General features: G+C 46.8%; 2 protein-coding genes across 2 annotated transcripts; one reads left to right on the top strand and one right to left on the bottom strand.

The window, feature by feature from the left end:
* Window positions 1-8,611: 8,611 nt before the first annotated feature.
* On the bottom strand, window positions 8,612-9,169 carry LOC109800425 (uncharacterized). Its single transcript, XM_020361209.2, has one exon. It carries the CDS (start codon window positions 9,167-9,169, stop codon window positions 8,612-8,614), a length of 558 nt encoding a protein of 185 aa, XP_020216798.2.
* Window positions 9,170-12,003: 2,834 nt separating this feature from the next.
* Window positions 12,004-16,171, top strand: LOC109800801 (Pentatricopeptide repeat (PPR) superfamily protein). The gene is made up of 2 exons (XM_020361681.3): window positions 12,004-15,116; window positions 15,761-16,171. Exon 1 carries the CDS (start codon window positions 12,245-12,247, stop codon window positions 14,888-14,890), a length of 2,646 nt encoding a protein of 881 aa, XP_020217270.1. The 5' UTR covers window positions 12,004-12,244; the 3' UTR covers window positions 14,891-15,116; window positions 15,761-16,171.
* Window positions 16,172-16,296: the final 125 nt, after the last annotated feature.

Below are 16,296 nucleotides of genomic sequence, written 5' to 3'. Positions count from 1 at the left end.
CTCCAAGTAAGATTGGTGAGCCTCCTTCACTGGTACGCTGGTGCTCCAAGATGGGAGTGGTACCTGCAAAAGAGACTCCGATGCCAAAATTAGGGTTCGTATGAGTATATGTCTCGTATAAGTAATGCACGTACCTTAGTGTGAATTAGGGTTGCGTTGGGCCTTGGGCCTGAGATCAGTTGTGATCTAATTAGATAGCGGATCTCGTCTGGACCGAGATCTCCCGAGATAAGTTATGATCTGGCTGGATTGTGGATCTCGTCTAGGCCGAGATCTCTGAATGCGTGTTCCGAGGACATCCTATGTTGCGATGTCGAGCTCGAGCTCGGCATGGCGTCACGGATAGTACACTAGCCCCCCGAGCTCCGAAGACCGTGGGTGGAGGAGTTAAGACCGAGCTCGTCAAGTGGCTGTGACTCTTCGTGTACGCTTGCTTATTGAGATGCCATGTGTCATAACTGGTCATTTTCGAAAACATGCAAGTGGCGCGTTTATGAGAATGACGGTTATGTAATGATAGTTCTCAATTAATGTGTCGTCAGACGTGCCCCTTGGCTGACACGTGTCGTGACCGTTTTGAATTTGGGAAAAACCCTTTTCTCTTCCTCGTGCCTCTTCCCTTTTCACTTTGCTCATTTTTCATTTTTTCAGCTTCTTGCGCACGCTATTTCTCTCGTTTCCGTTTATCCTCCGTCTCCATTTTCTCCGTTTCCGCCGTCGTTTTCGGTAACCCAGTCGTTGTTAGGGTTATTTTCTGAGGAAGAATACCAGGTACTTCCTTTCTACAGTTTTCTTTTTCCTTCTTCCCCAATCTTCTTCGAGTCTTTCTTGTTTTCTTTATGGCTGGAGAGTGTGGTGTTGGGTCCTCCGCACCTGCCAAGGGAAAAGGCAAGGCGCAGGGTAAGGCGGTGGCTACCGGAACGGCTGCCGCCGAGAAGAAGAAGGTGGTGAATCTGCCAAAAGACCTCGTTCCAGGCATTCCTGGGTACGACTGGGTTCGGCGCGAGATGGGGGGAGTCCAAAGCGTGTTTCGATCTTTCCTTGAGGTCAATGCGGTTTGTAAATCGCTCAGAATCTGCGACCCTTTTATTTCCCGAATGATCCGTCTTGAACCTTGTCAGGCCGGAGAGGGCATGTACATGGGGAAGTCCACTGACTCTCCCCATTTCTATATGTACCAATGTTTTTTTAGGGATTTAGGTGTCTGCCTTCCCTTCGCTCAGTTCGAGTGTGATTTTTTGAACTTTATCAACTCGGCTCCTTGCCAGTTGCACCCCAATAGTTGGGTTTTTTTTAGGGCTTTTCAAGTCCTGTGTTCAGTTCTAGGGATAGAGGTGTTCCTTCCCGTCTTTCTTCATTTTTACCAGTTGAAGATAGGCGTTCCGCCATACGGCATACTGTCTCTAAGTGGGAGTAGGGATGGGGGTTTGTTTACTCTCTACTCCCAGTCATACAAAAATTTCAAACAAGAGTTTTTCCGGGTTGCTCTTGTGGATGTCGACCCATTGGAGGATGGGGCGTTTTACTTCGGCGGGCTGCCGAAATTCCCTTTCTATTGGTGCCCCAAACCGTCTAGGTTTCATGGGGTGGGTTAATTGAAACTGACGGCTTCGGAGGCAGCTGCCGTTGAGAACCTCGCAGCGCTTCCTCGTCCGCTGGATTGCAAGCTCGTTCTGTCGCTTGCGAACTCAGCATATAGGGAGAGGGGCCTGGAGAGTGAGTATTTCGTCCTCTTTAGATTGTTGGGGTTTGCAAAACCTTCTTTTGCTGATGTGTTTTGCTTTTTGTGTTTGCAGGCATAATGGGCAAGAATAAGTGGCGTGAGCTGAAGCACCGCTACAACATTGCCGAGCTTGAGATTCCCGAGCCTCAGGAGGAGGAGATGTCCCCCCTGAAGGTCAACCGAAAAAGAAAGAGGGGCGAGAAAGAGGTCGGGGGGACCTCTGCCCCTCGTAGAATGAAGGAGGTGACCTCCAAGGCTGCAGATGCTGATGCAGTCGATCTCACTGGGAGCTCTCCGCCTGGGGGGGCTCCCCAAATGGCCACTACGGCGACTGCTGAGCAAGTTCCTCCTTCTGTCGAGGTAAGTGTCTTGTCTCCTTGGACTTTTCTTCTATGCTGGTTTTGCTTTTGTTTATTGAGGCGCTATCGCTCTTTGCAGGCAGGGATAGGTGCCGAGGTGGAGGCCCCGATTGCTGAGCAGGTCGCCCAGGCCGCCGTGGTGAGTGCCTCGCTCTTCATTTTTTCCTCTATCTTGTATGTTGTTTTTTTTCTTTTTTGACATGGCATTGGTTTTTGAAGGCAGGGGACGCTGCTGAGGTCCAGGTGCTTCTGAGGTCGGAGGTGCCAGACGTGGACCCCCCTGTTGCCAAGCAGGAGACGCCCGTTTCCGCTTCTGTTGAGGCTTGCGATAAGGGGCCGAGTCTCGAGGTCCCTACAGCCACGCCTGCAACCTCAGCAACACCGTCAGGTTCATCGCAGGGGGCTTCCCGGAGCCAGTACATAGCTCACCGCTTCGGGAAGGGCCTCACCCAGGTGCGACTGGACCATGTGAGTGCTTCGGCCGACATGAACTCGCTGTGGAGCGCTGAGATGACTACCGAGAAGTTCTTCCCCCAAGGTTCGTTGACCCCGGATGACTAGGGACTGGTCGACGGGGCTGGGCCCGTGGAAAGCTTCGACGCTGCCCAGGTCTTTCTGTAGAGAACTATGGTGATTGTGGACCACTGGAAGCATAAGTGGTCCAAACAGCAGGAGGATCTGGTTAGGCTGAGGAACCGAGTTCAACCTCTGAAGGATGAGAACAAGGTCCTGAAGAAGGAGAACAAGGTGTTGAGTGCCGCCCTCGGCGAGGCAAAAATGCAGGGGGCCGAGCTTCAAGCGACGAAGGGAGATCTCGCCAGGGTTCAGAAATCGTTGGAGATCGCCCTTCGCTCCAACGAGAATTATGCTGCCCAGGTGAGCGAGCTGCAGGGGCTCGTCGCCTCGTCCCGAGGTCGGGTGCGGAGCCTGGAAGATGAGGTGACGTCTTCCCGAGGCCAGGTTCGCTCTTTGGAGGACGAAGTGACCTATCTGAAGGGCGAGCTAATGGCGGCGGCTGAGGAGCGTCTTCGCGACGAGGTCATTCTCGATGGCAGAGAAGAGGAGATTGCCGCCTTGAGAACGGACCTTTCAAAGCTGGAGGCAGAGAAGGCGGCGTTGGAGAAGAAGCTTTAGGAGACCGAGCGTTCGGTCGTAATTGAGCATAAGAGGGGTTTCCTCAAGGCTACTCGCCAGGCTAGACTCCTCGTGCCAGGGTTCGATTTCTCTGCCATTCATGTGGAGAAAGTCATCCGCTTCGGGAAGCTCGTAAAGGAAGATGACGTGGAGGACAGCTCTAGCAAGAATGCCTCTGCGTAGGCCAATTTTGTAATAGTCTAGTTTGAGCTTCCCTGCTTTATTTTTCTGTTTTGAATTCAAGTGTGGAACTCTGGAAACATTGCTTGTGTATGTATATTTTTCTTTGTCTATTTGCGTTTGCGCTTTTCTTTGCCTTTGTGTTTAGGCTTGATTTTTGCTGTTTGCGCGTTTTGTGACACGCGTTCGATGTCGTTTGTATGATTTTATACTTGGTGATACTTTACCTTGAGTTGATCATGCCGAGGTTCGAACTCGACCTCAGTTTTTCGTTAAGTAATTTTTGCGGAGGTTCGAATTTGACCTAGCATTTTTACTAAGCGACTCGTACGAAGGTTCGAATTCGACCTTGTATTTTCGTCGAGTAACTCCTTGTGGGGGTTCGAACTCGACCTTAACCATGCCGGGGTTTGAATTCGACCTCGGATTAACGTGGAGTGAGTTGTATGAAGGTTCGAATTTGACCTTGTATTTTCGTTAAGGAACTCGTTGTGAAGGTTCGAACTCGACCTTAATCATGCCGAGGTTCGAATTCGACCTCGGATTAATGTGGAGTGAATTGTACGAAGGTTCGAATTCGACCTTGTATTTTCGTTAAGGAACTCGTTGTGAAGGTTCGAACTCGACCTTAAGTGAGAGTATAATAAGTTGGTTCGAACTCGACCTCTATTTAGCATAAAAAAAATAATGCGAGAAGAATATGAGTTGAATAGAATGAGTCATTTTATTGATCATGTCAATGTGCCTCATTAAAAACCCTCTCGGCCAAAACCCATTTTTCGGTTTTTTGGGATAAAAGACTGAGGCGGAAAAAGAGTGCACATCTCATTCGTACAAAATTTAGCTGAAATAAAACTTGAGATGCGTAGCATTCCAAGTTCGGGGTATAGGTTTTCCGCTGAGTTCTTCTAGTCGGTACGCTCCATTTTCCAAGTCTTCTGTAACTCGGAACGGGCCACCCCAAGTGGGTGCAAGCTTCCCATCTGATGTGTCTTTCCGTGCTTCACCTAGCAATCGCCACACCAAGTCACCAACTCGGAAAGAGCGAGGTCGCACTCGGGCGTTGTATCTTCAGGAAGCTCGGAGTTTACAGGCTTCTTCGTGGATTTGAGCTTCGTCTCTAAGCTCGTCAACCAAGTCGAGGTCGGCTGCCAACTCTCGAGCGTTCTGCTCGTTGTTGAAAACTTGGCATCGGTGGGACGTTTCTCGGACTTCCACTGGGATCATTGTGTCAGCTCCGTAGGTCAACCTGTAAGGCGTCTCTTGCGTGGTTGACTGGGGGGTACAATGATACGCCCAGAGGATGCTGGGAAGTTCGTCGGGCCACTGTCCTTTGGCGTTCCCTAGTCGCTTCTTAAGTTCTCGGAGGATGACCTTGTTGGCTGCTTCGGCTTGCCCATTGGTTTAGGGGTGTTCCACCGAGGTCGGGAGATGCTTGATGCCGAGCTCGCGGAGGAAGTCCTCGAATCCCTGTGCGATGAATTGTCGGCCATTGTCCGTAATGAGGGTGTGAGGGATTCCGAATCTACAAATAAGATTCCTCCAGGTGAATCTTTGCACATTCTCAGTGGTGATTTTGGCGAGTGGGCATGCCTCAATCCACTTGGTGAAGTAATCGATCGCCACTAGGAGGAACTTGAGTTGACCTTTTGCAGGGGGGAATGGCCCGAGGATATCCATCCCCCACTGGGAGAAAGGCCATGCCGACATCATATGGTGAAGTGCTTCGGGCGGTTGTCGGTGTGTGTTGCCGAACTGCTGGCACTCTTTGCATTTTTGTATGTAGTCCAGGCAATCCGACTTCAGAGTGGGCCAGTAGTACCCAGCTCGGAGTACTCTGGTCGCGCATTGAGCGTGCTCTGGAATGCATGTTGCATATGCCCCGGTGAATTTCCTCGATGATGTAGGCTGCCTGAGGTGCAGTCAAGCATTTGAGCCGTTCCTCGCCACGTTTGAATAGCTCATCCCCGATAATGACGAACTTCGCCGATCTCATCCTCATTTTCTGAGCTTCGTCCTTGTCTTCGGGCAAGATCCCTTCTTTCAAGTAATTCCAGATGCCTGTCATCCACCCCTGGTGTTCGCTGTTACTGACGTTGACGACTTTATCGTCCAAGCTGGGTGAGTGCAAGGTCTCCTGGATGATAGTTCGGTGCTGTCCAGGCCTTTTGGTGCTGGCGAGCTTTGATAGGAGGTCAGCTCAGGTGTTTTGTTCTCGAGGCACATGCTGTATGGTGAACTCGTCAAAGGACGAGATTTGGTGTGACGCGACGTGGAAGTACCGTTGTAGAAGAGTGTCATTTGCCTGGTACGTCCCACTGAGTTGCTCCACCATGAGCTTCGAGTCGCTGTTGCAACTCACTCTTCGAGCTCCGAGGTCGCAGGCTAACCTTAGTCCTGTGAGGAGTGCCTCATACTCCGCCTGGTTGTTGGTCACCTTGAAGCTAAACTTGAGGGATTGCTCCAAAGTGACTTGGTTTGGCCCTTCCAATATGATACCTGCACCACCTCCCTTAGAGTTGGAGGACTCGTCAACATGTAAAGTCCATACCTGAGGTTCCTCGGCAGTAGTAGGCGTAAGCTCGGCTACGAAGTCGGCCAGGCATTGAGCTTTTAGAGGTCCGCGACTTTCCTACTAGATGCCGAACTCAGACAATTCTACTGACCACGCAATCATCCGTCCGGCGAGCTCGGGCTTTCGCAGAATTTGCTTGATGGGGTAGTCGGTTTTGACTACCACCTGGTGACTCTGGAAGTAGGGTCGGAGGCGCCGAGCTGCGGTGACAAGTGCCAATGCTAGCTTCTCGATCATTTGGTACCGCTTTTCCGCGTCTTGAAGAACTCGACTGATGAAGTAGATCGGTGTCTGCACTTTTTGGTGCTCTTGCACTATAACTGTGCTGATGGCGCTTTCTACTACGGCCAAATAGAGGAGGAGGTCGATTTTGTGATCCGGCCTCTGTAGGATTGGCGGAGTCGTGAGGAAGGTTTTGAAGCTTTGGAAAGCTTCTTCGCACTGATCCATCCACTGAAAGTCTTTTGGCTTCCGTAGCAGAGTGAAGATTGGTCCTGCCTTCTCCGCGAGTCTGGGGATGAAACGGGACAGTGAGACTAGCTGTCCGGCTAGGCGTTGGACCTCTTTCACCGTTTGCGGACTTTGCATCTGGATGATGGCTTTACACTTCTCAGGGTTGGCTTCGATTCCTCTGCTAGTTATCATGAAACCGAGGAACTTGCCTCCCTAGACGCCGAAGACACACTTCTTCGGGTTGAGGCACATGTTGTGCCTTCTGATCTGAGCGAATACCTCGGCGAGGTCGGTAGCATGGTCTGTTGCTGAGGTGGTCTTGACCACCATGTCGTCGACGTAGACTTCCATGTTTCGCCTGATCTACTGGTGAAAAACCTTATCCATCAGCCACTGGTAAGTTGCCCCTGCGTTTTTGAGACCGAAGGGCATCACCCTGTAGCAGTAGTTGGTGTGGTCGGTGATGAAGGACGTATGCACCTCGTCGGGTGGGTACATCATTATCTGGTTGTACCCGGAGTAGGCATCAAGGAAACTGAGGAGGGCGTGTCCGGATGCTCCATCGACCAGCCTGTCAATGCTCGACAAGGGGTATGAGTCCTTGGGGCATGCTTTGTTCAAGTCGGTGTAGTCGACGCACACGCGCCACTTCCCCGAGCTTTTCTTCACCAGGACCACATTCGCCAGCCATGTGGTGTATCTGACATCACGGATGAACCCAGTGTTCAGCAATTTCTGTGTCTCGGTGATGATGGCCTCCCGCCTTTCGCCGCCGACCTTCCTCTTCCTCTAGGCTACTGACCTTGCCTCCTTGTGTATCGCTAACCTGTGACAGATGAAGTCAGCGTCTATACCTGGCATGTCGGTGCTGGACCAGGCAAAGAGGTCGGCGTTCTGGAGAATCTCAGCTTTGAGCTGCGCCGCAAATCCGGGCTCAACTGCCTACTGATTTTTGTGCATTGCCCGGGGAGTTTCCCAATCTAGAGGTCCTCAAGCTCGTCAATGGGGCTTGGCCTCTCGTCGTGGGAGTCGGATCTCGGATCAAGGTGAGTGATTTCCACGTGGGTGATGTGAGCCACAGTGGGGGGATCCTTCTTGCTTTGCTCGCCGGACGAGGAGATCTTCAGACTCCCGGTGTAGCACTGCCGAGCTGTCTTCTGATTCGCTTTGACGGAGATGATTTTACTGTCATTTCCTGGGAACTTCATGGTGAGATGTGGAGTGGACACCACTGCTCCGAGCTGATTCAACGTCGGCCTCCCAATGATGATGTTATAGGAGGTGTTAGCTTCCACAAGGAGGTACCGGACCATAATTCTCCTTGTGTCAGGGGAAGTTTCGAAGGTGGTCAGCAGGTCCACGTATCCCCGAGTGTGCACTCGCTCTCCTGCAAAACTGACTAGGGGCTCTGTGTGAGGTTGGATGAGAGAGTGGGGGATGTCTAACCTGAGGAAGGTCGGCCAATACAGGACATCTGCCGAGCTTCCCTGGTCTATTAATGTCTTGTGAACCTCCCAATTGGCTACCTCCCACGGCTATGACCATGGGATCATCCTGGTTGGAACTGACGCCGGCATAGTCGTCGCCGGTGAAGGTGATCGGCGGTGAACTTTGGTGCGAAGCCGAGGTAGCAGAGTGAACACTGTTGATATTGCGCAGGTGTCTCTTCCGGGCCGAGCTGGTGGCACCTCCCCCTGCGAAACCACCTGCAATCGTATTGATTACTCCCCGTAGGGGAGCTGATCCTGTTTCCTGGCTTACCTCGGCTTACACTGCTCCGCTGGCATTTTGCTGAGAGCCAGAGGGTTGGTCCGTGCGAGCTCCTGAACCACGACCTCTGCCTCGTCCTCGTCCGCCATAGCCTCCTCGGTGACCCTGCTGTCGCTGGACATATTGGCCGAGGTGGCCTACCTGGATGAGTTCTTCAATACGGTCTCGGAGCGTGCGACACTCCTCAGTGGTGTGACCGTGATTCCTGTGGTACCGACAGTGTTTGGATTTGTCGGCACTGTTGGGGGTGTGACTTGGCGGTGGCAGGGTGAGCAGGTTGCTGTTACTGGCTTCCTCCAGGATATGTACTCGGGGTGTGTTCAGGGGAGTGTAGAAGTCATATCTCCCCCCTCTGTTTGCCCTAGCCGACTTCTTGAATTGGCTGTCATTGTTGACTTTGACCTTGTCCTTGTGACCCTATTCCGGCTTCATTGGTCCTTTTCCACGAACTTGGTCACGGAATGCGGAGTGTTCTTCCATCTGGATGTAGCCCGCAGCACGGGCGCGGAGCTCGTCCATGTCGTGAGGAGCCTCACGACACAAGCTGTCGACAAAGGGTCCGGGCTTGAGGGTCATGAACATGGCATGCAGGGCGACCTCGGGGTTCAGATTTCTGATCTTGACCGAGGTGGCAGCAAAGCACTCCATGAACGCCTGGAGTGGCTCGTCATCGTTTTGTCTGAGACTAGCCAGGGCAGCTGAAGTGATGTGGTGAGGTCGGCTCGTTGCATACTGCACCGTGAATCGCTTGACCAGAGTGCTGAAGCTGTCGATTGACTCAGCGAGAAGCTGGGTGTACCAGTTGAGCGCGGTCCCCTTTAGTGAGGTTGGAAAAACCCTGCACAGTATAACATCCTCATTAGTATAGAGGTTTACCTGTGTGGTGTACATGTCGATGTACTCATCCGGGTCTGTCGTGCCGTCGTAACGGTCTATGTGGAGAGGCTTCCACCCGAAAGGGAGGGGTGTCTCCATAATGCCATCCACGAAAAGATGACGGCGGAAGGTCGCCTGATGTCCCGTGCCGTGGGCAGGGACGTTGCTAACGTCCTGTGCCGACCTGTGCGTCGGTACATGAGATCGATGTGAGGCAGGTCTGGGGGTTGGTACCCTAGTCGCGGCTGGTGGCTGAGAAACCTAAATGCCTTCCTCCTCGTGCAGATGGCTCGGCTGAGGGGGTTGATCAGAGGGACGCCGAGGGAGTTGAGCGCGAATGCGCTCGTTCTCGGTGCGCAACGCCGTTAGGTCAGCTTCATTAGCGGTCTGCATCGCTGCTAGGTCGGTTTCGTTCTTGGCACGCATGTTGGGCAGATCGGCCTCGTGTTGTTGGTGCATCTATTCGACCTGGTTGATCAGTCTCCTCAATGTGGCTTCGTTATCCATGGTGGTTGAGTGATCTGCGTCGTCTGTTGCGCGTCTACTATGACTTCTGGTGAATACCATAAGCGTGGCTGATAAGAGCTGTCTCGATCGACCCCACGGTGGGCGCCAAATGTTCTTACTGGGAATTTGTCATAGAGATGATCCTCCAAGTAAGATTGGTGAGCCTCTTTCACTGGTACGCTAGTGCTCCAAGATGGGGGTGGTACCTGCAAAAGAGACTCCGATGCCAAAATTAGGGTTCGTATGAGTATATGTCTCGTATAAGTAATGTCCGTACCTCAGTGTGAATTAGGGTTGCGTTAGGCCTTGGGCCTGAGATCAGTTGTGATCTAATTAGATAGCGGATCTCGTCTGGACCGAGATCTCCTGAGATAAGTTATGATCTGGCTGAATTGTGGATCTCGTCTAGGCCAAGATCTCCGAATGCGTGTTCCGAGGTCATCCTATGCTGCGATGCCGAGCTCGAGCTCGGCATGGCATCACGGATAGTACATAATGCAATGCATCTTTGTTTTTAATTAAATTTAAAAATGAATTATTAATATTAAAAAATAATTTTATACTCACAAATGCGTGAACATTGGGTCATTTTTCATTTTGTATTTGTTGTTTGGATTTTTCATTTTAAAAAGGTTAGAGTTACATTTTAGAAGTTATGATTGATGTATTTGTGCAAGATGATTTTCAAACTTACTCTAATGCTCTATCACAGGGGAAGATTTGTCAAGAATGAGGTTAGACTACTCGAATACAGTGATGAATAGATGTGTTTGGGAAGATTGGGATGAAGATTATATGAAAATCTAGATTCTAAAGTACTTAGTCAAGGCATGTAACAATTATAATAAAGTTGGCAACGTGTATTTTGTGCAAGTTAAGAAAATAATGGAAAACAAGTTACACTCCATTATCGACAACACTAACATAGTAGTTCTTATGAATAATTGTGTAGCAAACCTACTCGATTATAAACACAACCCCACACCCAAAAATTGTTGGAGGGCCACCTAATTTCTAAATTGGACCTTATACCCAATGAGGAGAATGAGGAAGAACAAACTAAGGAAGGTGTTGGGGAAGATGTTGATAGGGAAGATGGTGTTGGGGTGAATTGTGATGCTAAGGGAGAGGAAGTTGATGTTAAGGGAGAGAAAGTTGATGTTGACGAAAGGGAAAGTGATGTTAAGGAATTTGTTGATATAGACTCATTTAAGAGTGTTGAGGATAGCTTGTATAAACCACCCTCGCAAGGTTATAAGAGTGATAATTTAGAGGGTGAGGTTGAAGTTGTGGTTACTACAGAAAAGGGGAAATCTACAACAAGTGATTCAACATCTCTAGGGATGGAGAAGTCTATTGGCATTACAAGATCTTCCCTTAGACATGATTCAGGGGTGAAACATTGTGCTAGTAGGTTCTCATTCCATGGTCAATTAGAGAATTCGTCTGATGAAGATAATGTTCAATAAAATATGGTGCAACCTACATTAGTCGAGGGATAAAGGGGTAAAAATCAACCATAAAGAATCCATCTTGCTAGCCTGCAACCAACTATGTTTAAAGATGAGGTTGTTGATTACAATGATCATACTGACACATAGTCACATTATGAGTTTGAGGTGTTGAGATCACCAACAAACTCAAAAGATGCCAATGGAGTGTGTTACCACAATTTAATGAGAATGCACAATTCGATAACATTGAGTTGGAGGCTAGAGGTTGGAATGGAATTTCCACCCTACATGTATTTAAAAAGCTATTTTTGATTACACAATTAACATTAGTAAGGAAATTATGTGGGTGAAAAATGACTTGAATAGGGTTAAAGCTTCATGCAAGACAAAGGAATATCCATGGACAATTTATTACGCAAAAAATGATTATAGGACTACTTTTCAAATAAAGACATGTGAGAAAGAACACAGTGCAACAAATTGTTTAGGATTAAACAGGCAACACGATAGTGGATAAATTTGATGAGTAACCCATGACAAATCCTACAATGACCTCTACAATTGTATTTGACTACCTTAAAAAGAAATTTGGAATTCATATCGAGGAAACCAATATCTTTAAAGCTACAAGGGATGCTAAGAAAAAAATTGAGGGTAACTACAAGAAACAATATAATCGAATGTGTGACTTTATAATTCATTAGATTTATCATAAATACTCATATTTAATTGACATGTCATTATTTGAGATTTTTCATAACGATCACTCATTTTATTAAATCTTAAATTCAATAATTTAAGATTTACAATCTTATACATCTACATCGAGTCATAATGTACAATGAATTAAAGAAGAATGAGATAAAAAAAAATTCAATTATAGAAAACCTACAAAACTTAACAATGTGATAATTAAAATTTAGTAATCGAGTATAATAAAAATAAAAAACAGGATAAAATTAAAATTTAGATGTGGAGACTTGTAGTGATGACAATGACGACGGGCACGGCAATGAATTGAAGGAGAGTAAGCAACTAGATCGGTAACAGAGCAGGCCGCGGCTGAAGATGAACCACGATACCAAAACCTACGTGGGCCAAATTCATTGGGGCCAACCCACTGCATTGCATCTGCATCCCTCTCATCGTCTTCTTCTTCTTCTGCAACACTTCACATAACAACCACACACAGTGGTCTGTATCTGGCTTTTAAATGACAAAATCCGAACTCATTTCCCCACTTCTCCGTCTCAAACCCTCCCCTTCCATCGCCCCTTCTATCCCATCGCAGATCCTCACCATCCTCTCTCAACCCGAATGGCGCAAAAGCCCTTCCCTTAAAACCCTAATCCCCTCGCTAAACCCTTCCCTTCTCTCCTCCCTCTTCGACCTCAACCCCCACCCTCTCACCGCCCTTAACTTCTTCCGATGGATCCACCGCAAACACTCCTTCGCCCACACCGTGCGCACGTACGAGCCTCTCCTCCTCCTCCTCGTCCGCACCGGAACCCTACGCGCCGCCGAGAATGTCCGAAACTCCATGATCAAGTGCTGCGCCTCCCCGCACGACGCCGTTTTTGTGCTCGACCTCCTGCGCCGAATGAACGACGCCGCCGAGGCTCACCACTTTAAGCTCTCCCTCACTTCCTATAACAGACTCTTCATGTGCCTGTCTCGCTTTTCGATGCTTCGCGAAATGACGAGCTTGTATAAGGAGATGCTGGATGGTAATGTTTGCCCTAATTTGATAACGTTGAATACGATGATGAATACTTATTGCAAGTTGGGGGACATGGTTGTGGCGAGGGTTTTTCTCACTAGGTTACTGAGATTGGGGTTTTGTCCTGATTCCTTTACATACGCTTCGTTGATATCGGGTTATTGCAGAAACAATGCTGTGGATAGAGCTTATAGGGTGTTTAGGTTTATGCCGCTGCGGAATGCGGCTTCCTATACTAATCTTATGCATGGGCTTTGTGAAGCTGGGCAGCTTGATGAGGCTCTTGAGTTGTGGTCACAAATGAGGGAGGATGGTTGTTTTCCGGCGGTTCAGACATATACCGTAGTCATTGGTGCGTTGTGCAAATCGGGTAGGGAGGCGGAAGCTTTGAGTCTTCTTGGGGAGATGGTGGAAAGAGGTTGTCAGCCTAATGTTTATACTTACACTGTGTTGATTGATTACTTCTGCAAGGAGAGCAGGATGGAGGAGGCGATGAAGATGTTGAATGAAATGCTGGAGAAAGGCGTGGCTCCTAGTGTTGTCCCTTATAATGCCTTGGTTGCTGGTTATTGTAAACGGGGGATGATGGAGGATGCCATGGGTGTTTTGGGTCTGATGGAGAGCAAGGGAGTTTGTCCAAATGCCCGCACGTATAATGAGTTGATTTGTGGGTTTTGTGGGGGGAGAAGTATGGACAGGGCAATGGCACTGCTTAATAAAATGGTTGAAAGTAAACTGTCGCCCAATGTGGTTACATATAATACGTTAATCCATGGGTTGTGTGAGGCAGGCATTGAAGATAGTGCTTCTCGCTTGTTTCATTTGATGGTTAAAGACGGTTTCAGTCCGGATCAGTGGACTTTTAGAGCTCTTATGGGCTGCCTCTGTAGAATGGGCAAAGTTGTAGAAGCTCATCAGATCTTGGAGTCCCTCAAGGAAAAACATGTTAAAGCAAATGAACATATATATACAGTCTTGATTGATGGATACTGCAAAGCTGGGAAAATTGAAGATGCACTTTTGTTGTTCAAAAGGATGCTTGCTGAGGAATGTTTGCCGAACTCAATCACATTCAATGTATTGATAGATGGCTTACGCAAAGAGGGTAAAATGCAAGATGCAATGTTGTTGTTGGAATACATGATGAAGTTTGATGTGAAGCCCACTCTTCATACTTATACTATTCTCATCGAGGAAGTATTGAAGGAATGCAACTTTGACCGAGCTAATGAGTTTCTCAACCAAATGATTTCATCTGGATATCAGCCCAATGTGGTCACATACACTGCATTTATCAAGGCATATTGCAGCCAAGGAAGATTAGAGGAGGCTGAGGGGATGGTGGTCAAGATTAAAAATGAAGGCATATTGCTTGACTCCTTTATCTATAATGTATTAATTAATGCATATGGATGTATGGGACTACTTGATGGTGCATTTGGTGTTCTTAAGCGCATGTTTAGTACTGGTTGTGAGCCTTCTTATCATACATACTCCATCATAATGAAGCATTTAATAATTGAAGAATATAAGAAGGAAGGCAGCATTCCTATGGAACTTGATTTAAGTTTAACAGATAACTCTGATGATAATGCAGCTATATGGAATATAATTGATTTTGAAATGACAACCGTGCTCTTTGAGAAAATGGTGGAATGTGGCTGTGTGCCTAATGTAAACACTTACAGCAAGCTTATTAAAGGACTTTGCAAAGCAAGTTGCATGGATGTAGCATTCAGTTTGTACCATCATATGAGGGAAAGTGGAATATCTCCCTCTGAAAGTATTCATAATTATCTTTTAAGTAGTTGTTGCAAGTTGGGAATGCTTGGGGAAGCAGTGAAATTGTTAGATTCTATGATGGAGTGTGGTCATTTAGCGCATCTAAAATCCTATAAGCTTCTTATTTGTAGGCTGTTTGAACAAATGAAAAATGAGAAGGCTGAAGCAGTTTTTGGTACTTTACTAAGTTGTGGGTATAATTATAATGAAGTGGCTTGGAAAATTCTAATTGACGGCTTAGCTAAGAGGGGATATGTTGATCAATGCTCTAAATTGCTGAATCTCATGGAGAAGAATGGTTGTCATTTACATTCTGAGACACACTCCATGTTAATGCAGGAGCTGAATAGAGTTTGACAAAATGATTGTTTATTTTTCTCTGGAATGGATCTATTGGCGGAAAGGGGCTTCCCATTGATATTCTTTTTGGACTTTGAATAAGATTGTACAAATGGAAACCACACAGATTGTGCAAGTGAGTTGCAAACAGATTTATTCTTCAAATGCTTAACACTTCACGGCCACAGCCAATGGTAATTGTGACAACCACACAGGTTGAGAGAAAACAGCAGAATCTTGAGAGGCAAGTTGCTTACGTTGCATTCCTATATTCATATCACCTAATGCCTCTATACAGATGTAATTTAGTTTTACAGTTTATCTGACATCTAGGTGCATTACTTATGTGTTGATAACTTCATTCGTGTTATCCTTCATGGCTTCATGCTACTTTACTAGAATCAACTTATGCTTTTTAAATATCTAATAAATATAAAATTGTTTCTATTGTTAGTGCTGATAAATACGTGTTAGTGGCAATCCAGGGTATTGATCATTTTTGGAAATGAATGCGGAAATTTTTGTCATTAAACTTGACCATACAATTAATGATGCGCAAGCATTTTGTTTTTTCTTCTGAGATGAATTTGTTGCTAGTTTTTTTTTTTTTTTTTTGAGAGGGGGGGGGGGGGGGGGGTGCTAGTTAATGAGGTATGTAAATGCATGGAGAATTGTGTGCTTTCACTTTTTCTATTAGATCGTCCAAGAGAAGGAAAAACTGATTTTGGTTGATAAGTAGGCTTACACGACAGAATTGATATATTTGCTGTTCCACTCTGGTGCTGTGACTGTGAGTGGATAAACTATTGCCCCTTTTATTTAATAAGGCAGTTTGGTAACTAGCTTATCTTTGTGCATTTCTATTTCACTCATTTCTGTTCAAAATAGAGATGTGGCGGAGTTATTCACTTTTTGATGTGAGCTATGCTGTAGTCCTTTGGAGATGTCCTATAAAGATGGGATCAGTTTGCCCAAAAAAAGCAACCGCACCTGTGTACCCTTTTCTTAAGCAGCCGTGGATTGTCACTTCTATTTTTTCATAGGTTTTTTACTGTACTTCCTAAAACTACAATTACAGGCTGAAGAATAAATTCCAGTCAAAGATCTGTTGGTATTAGTAGATGTTGAAATGCAATCAGGAAATTTTGATTAATTAGAATTGGGTAGACTTATTTGATTTGTATTAATTTTACCCTTTTATTTTCTTAATTAGGTGAGATGATGAAGTCTATAATTACCATATGTAATCTGTCTAACAAGTCAGAAATATAATTCTCTTTTATTTTTTCCCTTTTTTCACTACGGTACCATAACGTTTTTTCGTTTCATTTTTTCCCTTCTATAACGTTGTAGTAATCAGTTAATGACTTTTGGATTAATGCGTGGTAGAACCACTATCATAATTGTTCCAACAAAACCTACAT

The sequence above is a fragment of the Cajanus cajan genome, chromosome 11 (genome assembly GCF_000230855.2).
Source record: "Cajanus cajan strain Asha chromosome 11, NIPB_CcT2T_4, whole genome shotgun sequence".
In the NCBI taxonomy this organism is placed as follows: Eukaryota; Viridiplantae; Streptophyta; class Magnoliopsida; order Fabales; family Fabaceae; genus Cajanus; species Cajanus cajan.
This window is presented reverse-complemented; position numbering and strand designations above follow the sequence as displayed.

What these genes read in the sequence shown, in the direction of transcription:
- LOC109800801 (XM_020361681.3), top strand. Translation starts at nt 12,245, where the DNA reads ATGACAAAATCCGAACTCATTTCCCCACTTCTCCGTCTCAAACCCTCC.
- LOC109800425 (XM_020361209.2), bottom strand. Translation starts at nt 9,169, where the DNA reads ATGGAGACACCCCTCCCTTTCGGGTGGAAGCCTCTCCACATAGACCGT.